At 40.2% G+C, this 9623-nt stretch overlaps 1 protein-coding gene across 2 annotated transcripts in view; it reads right to left on the bottom strand.

The window, feature by feature from the left end:
- The window catches only part of hpxa (hemopexin a), an 8728-nt gene extending 4253 nt beyond the window's left edge, over positions 1–4475 (bottom strand). Inside the window, exons 1-10 of one of the 2 annotated variants that reach the window (XM_015045192.1) lie at positions 4336–4475; positions 3937–3956; positions 3826–3900; positions 3643–3720; positions 3349–3506; positions 2558–2711; positions 2203–2415; positions 1348–1443; positions 552–679; positions 326–473 (exon numbers count right to left, since the gene is read on the bottom strand). In XM_015045192.1, coding sequence (XP_014900678.1) covers positions 326–473; positions 552–679; positions 1348–1443; positions 2203–2415; positions 2558–2711; positions 3349–3506; positions 3643–3720; positions 3826–3900; positions 3937–3956; positions 4336–4394 — 1129 coding nt within the window. In that variant the 5' untranslated portion in view covers positions 4395–4475. Of the gene's footprint in view, positions 1–325; positions 474–551; positions 680–1347; positions 1444–2202; positions 2416–2557; positions 2712–3348; positions 3507–3642; positions 3721–3825; positions 3957–4335 lie in introns of both variants that reach the window. The other variant, XM_015045191.1, reaches the window with a different exon arrangement.
- Positions 4476–9623: the final 5148 nt, after the last annotated feature.

Genomic DNA, 9623 nt, shown 5'->3' with positions numbered 1-9623 from the left:
TATATATATATATATATATATATATATATATATATATATATATATATATATATATATTTTTTTAAACTTGAATAATTTCACATTCATGATTGTAATTATTGTTCCCACTGAAATGCCTTCACATGTAGCTCTATTAGCATTAGCTGAAGGGCTTTTCTGTTTCACTCCAGTGTCACGTATGAACATTTCAAAGCGTGTCAAAATCAGCCACACCCCAGGAAGGGGATTCAAATTCACCTCTGTGTTTCGAAACCCCTCTTTACACATCAGAATTAAACATTTAAAGCCGACGTTTCTCACGGTCCGGCTTCGATTGTGGTCTCACCTTTGATGATGTGAACAATGTGATGGTCTTGGCAGACGAAGGCGGCGTTGATGGGGCCCTCGATGCCCAGCTCCTCTTTCACAGGCTTGGGGTAACCGTCCAGGTGGGTGTGAGGCTCACCGACTTTGTAAACAAACAAATGGTTGTCCTGAACGGGAGGAAGAAAGGAAGTGAGTTCTCCATTTTCTCCAGACGACCGTGTTTGAACACGGCGGTGTCGCATTACCTTGATCATGTAGAGATGGTCCTGGTAGGAGAAAACGGCGTCGACCTCGCTGTGCAGCTCCTTGAAGGCGCTCTCGATGGTGTCTGAGGTCAGTGTGTCGTTGTCGTATTTACGGATAAAATGATGGCCTGCGGAGAAGAAAAAAAAAAGGAATCGCTTGGAGAAGTTGGAAATGGTAATGCTGATAAACAAGGCGGTTCTCTAAAAACTGATATATATACACATATATTTACTGCCTTCCAGTTCAATCTTGACATTTACCAATGCAACTTATCCTTCTATGCAGCCGTGGAGGTTAATTTCTTCCTGTGGCACCAGCAACAGTCACTCATGACAATCTCTGGCTGTTTTCTTAAGCAGTACTATGAAATTTAACACACGTAGGTCAAATTTATAATTCTGCTTATCTGCGACAGACTGGCGACCTGTTCAGGGTGACCCCGCCTCTCACCCGGAACGTTTAGCTGGAGATAGGCACCAGCAACCCTCCCGACCCTACTAATGGACAAGGGTGTAAAGAAAATGGATGGATGGATAATCTTGATCCTTCATTTCCAACATAAAAATGTAAAGATTTGTTTTTATTACTTCACTTAAGTTGGAGAAATTTGTAAATTTCTTGTGCCTAAACCTTTGGACCTTATCAAGAGCCGAATGACTTCTGCCTCAGATAAAAGCCTGAATTGTGACAAAAGACTGAGCGTAGTCATCCGTCATCAATGTGATGGGAAAGAAAAAGAAATGCAAAAACTCAAACTGCAGATGACAGGATGAATATTTGGCCGCCATATCTCACCTCTGAATGCGTAAATGTTCCCGGCATCGTCAGAAGTGATGGCGTCCAGGTGAACGCGGCTGCAGCGCTCTCTCTCCAGGTGGTCGCCGTCGTCCCCTGAACAAGTGAAATATCACTTTTTACAGCTGGACTTAAAGCCGACACGTTTCACTTCTACATCAAACCACAGATGCACTGATTAAGGCTTTCCAGGCCAGAACTAGTCTGTGTTATTTTGAAGTCTAGATTGGAGATGCCAAGTTTGACTTATTCTGTTTTTCTCATTTCTTATTAAAGGACTTTTTTGTTTTTAGACATGAAGGGGAAAAAATGCTACATGATAGATGTGTTAATATGAGCCCATATGTTTGGTTCATATGTCTGTCTACAGACCAGAAATTGTTAAAGTTTTGAGATTACATGTAACTAATGAATCTGGAGATGTTGTTTTTTTAACTTTCACAGTTTGACTGCTCATCCAGAACCTGTCACAGGAAAATTATCTGGTTCTGATCTACATTTTAATTTTATTGGTCCATCTGCCTCAGGCAGGTTCTTACTGGCGGAAAGAGATATGCTGATCCTGTACGTCATTTTTTTAATTTTTCATGTTTCATGTCTCATTTAACTCTTTATTGGCTGTTGCTGTGGATTTTCCACAAACCAAATTAATGTTATTAATGCAGCTAGTATATTGTCTGTGTTCCAAACATATTTCTAATGCAAACATGTAGAGAGCATCAGAATGAAACCACTTTACCGTCATCCAACAATCGGAGGTTTACCAAATCACATCTACTCTCAGAATGTTTGATCTATGTCTACCAGTTTCGTCTTAGCTTTGCATTTCCCTGCTGCTGTCTGTTCTCCACTTACTGAACTTGGAGCACCTCATGAAGTAGTCGCGGGCCTCTTTGGGGTACCTTCCGTGCACCTCGCCGGTCTTCGGGTCGAACTTGGAGAACTGGTGTCCGTGGAAGCAGTAGTAGTGCTCCGTGAAGCGGAAGGCCGACGTGCAGTTCGGCATGGACGCAAACTCTTTCTTCTCCACAGCCTTGGTTTTCACGTTGTAGTGGAAGATCTCGTCGCCTGCAGAGAAAAAGAAAACACAAACACGCACAAAATTTGCAAAAAATTGGAGATATGAAATGAGTCAAAATGACACTTCTTCTTCTCAATCAGAGATGTTGTCCGATTAGAACTAGACGACCGAATCTGCGCACTAACTAACCCTTGAAGAAGATCACAGAGTCTTCGCCACACTCTGACTTGGGGCACTCCACGGCCGCATCCAGGTGGTCCGGGATTCCAGGGAAGACCTCGGAGATGTCCTTGGGGAAGCCGGCCTCCAGCTTGTGCTGGAAATATCTGAACACCTTGTTGTCCTGCGTGAGACAGATCGTCACATTCAGCTGCACAGATCGTCACATTCAGCTGCACAGATCGTCACATTCAGCTGCACAGATCGTCACATTCTCTTCCAGGAACTTCACACTGTGTCTCTGTGAGCCTCTGCAATTCATTTTCAGAATTTGTCTGCTCAGGTCGTACAAAATTGATCTTCTACGACAGAGTATTTGGGCTGTACTAAGGAAAAATAGTTACAAAAATCAAGTCATAATATTGCAACAATGAAGTCAAATTATGGCAATAAAGTCAAAACGATGAGAATAAAGTCGAATAAGACTAAATTTGAAATAATATCAGAATAAAGTCATGATGATATGATAATATTAGAATAAAGTCATAGCATTATGAGAAAAAAAGTCGTAGTAATATAAAAATAAAGTTCCACAAGAAGAAGAAGTCATAATAATATGAGAGTTAAGTAGAAATAAGGTGAGAACAAAGTCGGAATATATATATTTTCTGCACTACTTCTCCATTATTTTCATATGACTTTATCCTCAAATTATTACTTTTTCTGAATTCAAATCCAGACCTTCATACTTTGTCGTACTTTTCTGATTTTGTTTCTGGTGCAAATTCAACAAAACTGCAAGCTCTTTTGCCGGAGCGTACCAGGAAGAAGAACATGTGGTTGTGGTGTGTGGGATCGTCCTCGTAGTGCATGCGGAAGGCAGCGTCTACGTGGCCCAGATGGTGGTGGTCGTCCAACTCAGCGAAAGACTCGTTTGACAGCTCGGCCTTCCCATGGAAGCCCTTGAACAAGTGGTCACCTGTCAGCAAAGACAAACACCGAGTCTTTACACTGATAAACACACTTGTTGCCCCCATATCTTTGAAACTCCTTGTGTGTTTTGTTCCAGGAAAAAGGAGTTGGAGTCCCCAAATGTTCACTATAACGGGATCCACCTTTGAAAAAGTACGGAATCCCCTCCTCGTTTTCTGCGACTGCGTCCATTTCAAGGCCCTTGCAGCGGTCGAGGACGGCTGCAGGACACAAGAACGCAATGGTAAAATGACAGGAGGAGGATTTCACTCTGAAGATATGCAGATTACCTTATCTCTCAAAAAGTATTCTTTTTGTAAACTCACCTGCATGGTGCTGGTGTCCGTGTTGGTCTGGGCGTCCATGTTGGCCTGGGCGTCCATGTTGGTCTGGGCGTCCATGTTGGTCTGGGCGTCCATGATGGTCTGGGCCTCCATGTTGGCCTTGGTGTTTACCCCTGTGAAAAAGTGAAAAAGAAACTTGGCTTTTCAGAATTTCTCATCGTTTCGATCATAATTGTTTGACTATACATTCAGGATTTTATTTAAACTTGACAAAGGTGGACCTGGAAATAATAAATATAGTGATAGGCTGATTTAATTATTGTAACAGATGCAACAGATAGCAGGTCAAGTTTACCATTCATCTAAATATCTAAATATTTGATTTATTTGATTTTCTAAATTGACTTTAGGAGACATAATCAGCAGAGCACAGCTCAATTTTTTGTCAAACATGGATTACATAATGAGCTTGCAGTTGCATGAAAAGTACAAATATGTTAAAATTCCTAAACTTCCTGATTGTTTAATTAAGTTAAAATCGAGGCTACTTACTGGGCCCATGCCAGAGCAAGAGCCAGGCACATCAACAGAATATGGGGCAGCAGCTTCATGACGACTTGTCCTCTGGTCCAGTAGGCTGAAGACCTGGGCAAAAGGTACTGGCTGTAGCTGCAGCATCTGCTTATATTGCAGCCCAGTTCACGTGGGTGTCATGACGACAGGCGCCAAAGGGAGGGGCGGTGAGGGACAACGTGCAGAAGCCGTGGGTTTGTTGGGTTTGTGAACGACGCCCACAGCGTTTTGTGTTCCCCGGTGTTGTGACCCTGAGACCTCGATCCCACCTCTGCAGAGATTCAGAGAGTTTGCACCACAAAACTCCAGTCAATAGATGATTATTTTATGTGAAACCTTTTCTTAGTCGACTCTATTTTCAGATGCATTTATTACGTGTGTTTTAGAGATGTACGGAAGCCCCTGAAAGGCAACAATTTTCACAAAGTCTGACCAATTTCTTTAGTCTCTATTTAGTCATGTGAATGTTTTTTTTTTAATCTAAATTTAAATACGGTCAAGATTTTATTTTTTTTAACTCGTGGAACATTTTTGTTTTCAATGGGAGAAAAAATTGCAATGTGCAAATTTTGATCAAATGTGTTTTTCTAATACTATTTCTGACTATAGAAAAAAACATTTCTTTAATTTCTACTGCAACAGAGTGGAAAAGAAAAGGGTTTAGGTCTTGTACTTTGTTTTAGTTTAAATCCTGAAGGGCAAAAAAAAAAATCTGTCTTGTGATTTTTCTTTGTCTTTTTTTAAGTCATTTTTCTCATCTAACACACGGGGAAAGAAAAATATATTTTTGGAAGTATTTTGTCTTGCTTAAGTAAACAGCAAGGGAAAAAAAGGATTTCTGTCGTCATTTTACTTAAAAAAAAACAAACTAAAATGTGTTTTTCTTTTCTTGCATGCTGGATGAGAAGAAAAACACAGAAAATAACTCAAGAGAAATATTTATTTCATTTGCCTTTCAGTACCTAAACAAGTAAAAAGACCTGGAAAAAGATTTTTTTTTCTTTTTGTTTTGTGTTGAATGCAAAGTAAGAAAGACAGATTTTTTTTGTAAGATGAAACAAAAACAAGACATAAAACAACATTTTTTTTTCTTCTAGAACTTTCCAGAGGTCTGGCCAAAGTTCTGGCCAGAACAGGTCCGACTCTGGTCTAGGAGGTAACTAACCCAGCTGTCCTCATAAGATAAATAAAAATCGCTGATAGCTGCACTTTACTGACCTCTCAACAAAGTGTGGTGCAATGACGCTACGGTGAACATTAACTTCCAATTATGTATTGACTTCTTCATATGTTATCAGTGGATTAAATTTGCTCTGTTGATTGGTCCTCCACATAAAAAAATGAAAATGTTTATCTTTAGTAACTTTATATTTATTGTTATACTAAAATATTTGAGAAATCTTCTCTGTAAAATGAACCAATAGATTATAGGTAGCTTCAATTTATGGAGGTATTCCAAAGCAGTTCCTTGATGGGGGGCGGCGGTGGAAACGTAGGAGTTCGCCCTTCAATCGGTGAATCACTGGTTTGATTTCCGGTCCACCTACCCATTTGTGTCCTTTGGCAAGACACTTCACCCGCTTTGCCAGCCGGCGTTGGGCTGATGGCGCTACATTGCAGCCTCGCTTCTTTCAAACTGACCCAGGACAACTGAATGAAAGGCAACATTTCCTCAAGGAGCCTCTCGAGAGTTCATAGATATCCTTAAGCGGTCTGGTGCCTGACTCCAAAACATGTTTGCAATGCATTTTAGTAGGATTGTCTTTCTTTCATTACTAATTCTTCCTGAAGAACTTCGATACAAACTCCAGAGTGTCGTGACACTGTTGTTTAATGATGCTGTATTGTTGACAGTGAGTTGAATGATGAAATTGTGATTTGTGGAGATGGTTTAGGCAGACACAATCATGGCAAGAAGAAGAAGACGATTAGGGTGGAGGATGCACCAAAGGTAGAGAAAACGATAAGAGACACTCCGGGTGATGCAGAAAATGAAAACAATGGAGTTTCACACTCTGGAGATGGATAATGCTGTTGCTGCTGATGAAGTGGGTGATGGTCACGCTGATGATGATGATGATGATGATGATGATGAGTCAGGTTGGACAGACATGTTTCCAGTCCTGGAGACACTGGAGATGAAGGATCTAGAGACGATGCCAGGGACCATGAATCTGGCCTCAGAGTCAGTTGAGAAGAGGACAACAAGTAGTGAACTCTCATATGATAGAAGTTGAGACAACTAGACACGCTGGACACCGGACAGGTCATCGATCCACCAACGGGTCGAGTGGTGATAAGACAGTTTGTTATGTTGACATGTCCTTAGCTTTCTGGAAGAAGGTGGAATACCTGGGAGAATCCACACAAGCATGAGCAGCAGAACATAGAAATTACTTTCGATCGCTTTCCAACGATCTGTTACCCACAATCTACATTTTTCAGACATCATCATCAAACCCTTCTCAGTGTTTTTCTGGATCCCCCATAGCAGTTGCTTCAGCCTCAACTTCTGGTCACATTTATGCTCAGTAAAAACTTGGCTTTCTTGCATCTTCTTCAGTCTTTAATATTTTCTCCCTAGCATTAAACAAAAAGGGTTTGCTGCTTGTTTTGTGTGACCTCGTTCAAGTAGACAAAAGCTTTGCAAACAAAGTGAGTTAATGTTGAGCAACAGGGCCCCATAGAAATTAGCACACAGTCATGTTTGGGGCCTCAACCTTGACTGAGGAAAAACAAAACTGAGTCACGTCGTCCACGTACTTTTGACAGCATGTCAAAGGTTTTCTCTTTGCTCTACTCATGGATTCAGACCATCTTTAAATTTTGTTTGAGATTTTTTGGGGGGAAAGCATTTTATATTTTTTATTTCTTCACATTTTATTTCTTCACTTCACATAGTAATCTAAAACACAAATAGCATTATCATAAAATGATCAGGTCATGTGTCTTCATACATGAATGAATTTGAGAGATTCTCCATTCTTTATCCATCGGGTGTAATATGGATAAAAGGGTTGAGGTTTGACTTTTAAACAGGCTGTCTCACTGTTACTCATTAAAAATGTGTCACAGCCGGTTGAGGTCAGGATTCTGTGGATACCAGGGAACTTATTCATTTATGGTTTTATGGGCCTTGATGAAACACCAGGAGTCCATCCTCAAACTGTTTCCACAAAGTACAGGAGATCTACAAGAAACTGTCCAAAATGTCAAAAGCAACTCATGAAAAATGTCCTCACATCATAGTCCTCTCTGCACCAAACTTTACTCTTGACACAACTCCTGAAGCCAAGTTCTGTACTTTTGGCAACTACCAAACAAAGACTGGTCCATTGATTGCCAGACATCAATACGATGCTCTAGACCAGGGGTGTCAAACTCCAGTCCTCCGCTGTCCTGCAGTTTTTAGATGTGCCACAGGTCCAAAACACTGGAATGAAATGGCTTAATCACCTCCTCCTTGTGTAGATAAGTTCTCCAGAGCCCTGCTAATGACCTAATTATTGTATTCAGGTGTGGTGCAGCAGAGGCTCATCTAAAGTTGCAGGGCAGCAGGCCTCCAGGACTGGAGTTTGACACCTTTGCTCTCGACTCTAGAGTCCATCCAGTGCTTTGCGTTCCAGAACTTCTTCTGGATTCTTCCAGCAACACCACCAACCTCCAGAGCATTTTAATGGTCATCTTCCTGAACTCAGTTTTTTATTTGTTTGCATCTTGCCCTTCTTTGGGTTGTTTTTTCATTTGTTTTGACCCTTTCCTCCAAAGTCCCACCAGCAACCTTTGTGTTAGGGTTAATATTTTGTTTATGGACTAAGTAGGCATCTGAAATCCACCCTCAAGAAAAGCTCTGTTGCAATTTGTAGCAATTGTGTCTTGTATTTTGCTTTATTTTAGGGTTTATCAGTCTTTGTTCTTCATATTCGGCTCATTTCTTGGTTTTATGATTCTGCTTACTCCTGTCTTTGACATGTAGTTGTAGCCATTAGCTGCATTTGCTCGATCCAAGTTTCTCATTTACTGTTTGTTTTTAGTTTGTTAGTTCTTGGTTCACAATCTGTGGTGTTTGTGTTTTTGTGTGCTTTCAGGTTTGTATCTGCTGTAGTTGTTTGTGTCTCAACTCCCAAGCTGTCTCCTGTCTACAAGTTGACTCAGCTGCCTAGCATTGCAGTAAACCTGCTTCCCAGCAGAAATACTTCTTGGTTTTTCATCCCATTATCCAGACCAGTCTGTTTCCTTATGTTTGTCTTGAGTATTATCTTAAATTATTCCCTGGACCTTTGGACACAAAAGCCAGCATTCTTCTGCGGCCATCTCAGTCTCAAAGCATAAATCCTACACCAATCCTGTGCAGTGAGATAAACTGATCTGAGCCAGTTTATGGCTCTAAATAATAGAACTTGATTGTTGTTGATTTTTGCAGCCCTAATAGTGTCATAGTGCATACATGTTTGTCTTCCTCTGACACACAAGTTACACAACCACACTTTGGTTTAAAGACAAAATCCTCTGGCAAAGCTCATTGTTTTCAATCATATCAGTGACAAAATTGTGTTTGTTAGTGTCAGCATCTTTCTGCTGGTGAAAAACAAAGTTCCCAATAACATTACGTAACAGGGACATGTTTCAAATGAGTTCATATTGTCAGAGAATTGGGTTTTGGATGAAGGGTTCAACATACTGGGGCAAAGTCCAAACAGGTAGGAGGATGAGTCAGGTGAAGAGTGAACCCACTTATAATGAGTCAGAATGATCAAACGTAGGTATTTATGGAAGATTGTTCAGACAAAGAACAACATCTGACCTGCCAGGCGGAAATCTACTGGAGTTACTCTTTGCTAAGTGTTAAAAACCTACTTTTTGTAAATACAGATGATATAAAACCCTGTGGAAAAACATTGGATATATGTGTAATTTTAAGTTAGAGACACAAATGAACTGAAAACGGGAATGCTGACACAAATAAAACCATTTAAACTTGAAACTGAAATTAAAGTACATAAATGAACAAACCTCTAGACATCAATTTACTCCTCAAATTTATTTCAATCCAAAAAAAATCCTTTATTAGATCTTTACATTTACACTCAAATCATCTCATACTCTCAAATGCAATTCTATAGCATTATTTCAAAAATGTTAATTTAATTTCAGGTGCTGTAAAATGATTGGTCATTTAACTCTAATTTCATTAGATTTGCCTTTAGAGATGTAAGTCTTATGTCTTAGGGAAATGCAAAGCCTCATACAGTATGAAATCAATAATA

The sequence above is a fragment of the Poecilia latipinna genome, unplaced genomic scaffold (assembly GCF_001443285.1).
Source record: "Poecilia latipinna isolate Pla-1442-1.1 unplaced genomic scaffold, P_latipinna-1.0 Scaffold712, whole genome shotgun sequence".
Taxonomy (NCBI): domain Eukaryota; kingdom Metazoa; phylum Chordata; class Actinopteri; order Cyprinodontiformes; family Poeciliidae; genus Poecilia; species Poecilia latipinna.
Note: the sequence above shows the minus strand (reverse complement) of the source record. Positions and strands in the feature narration are given on the sequence as shown.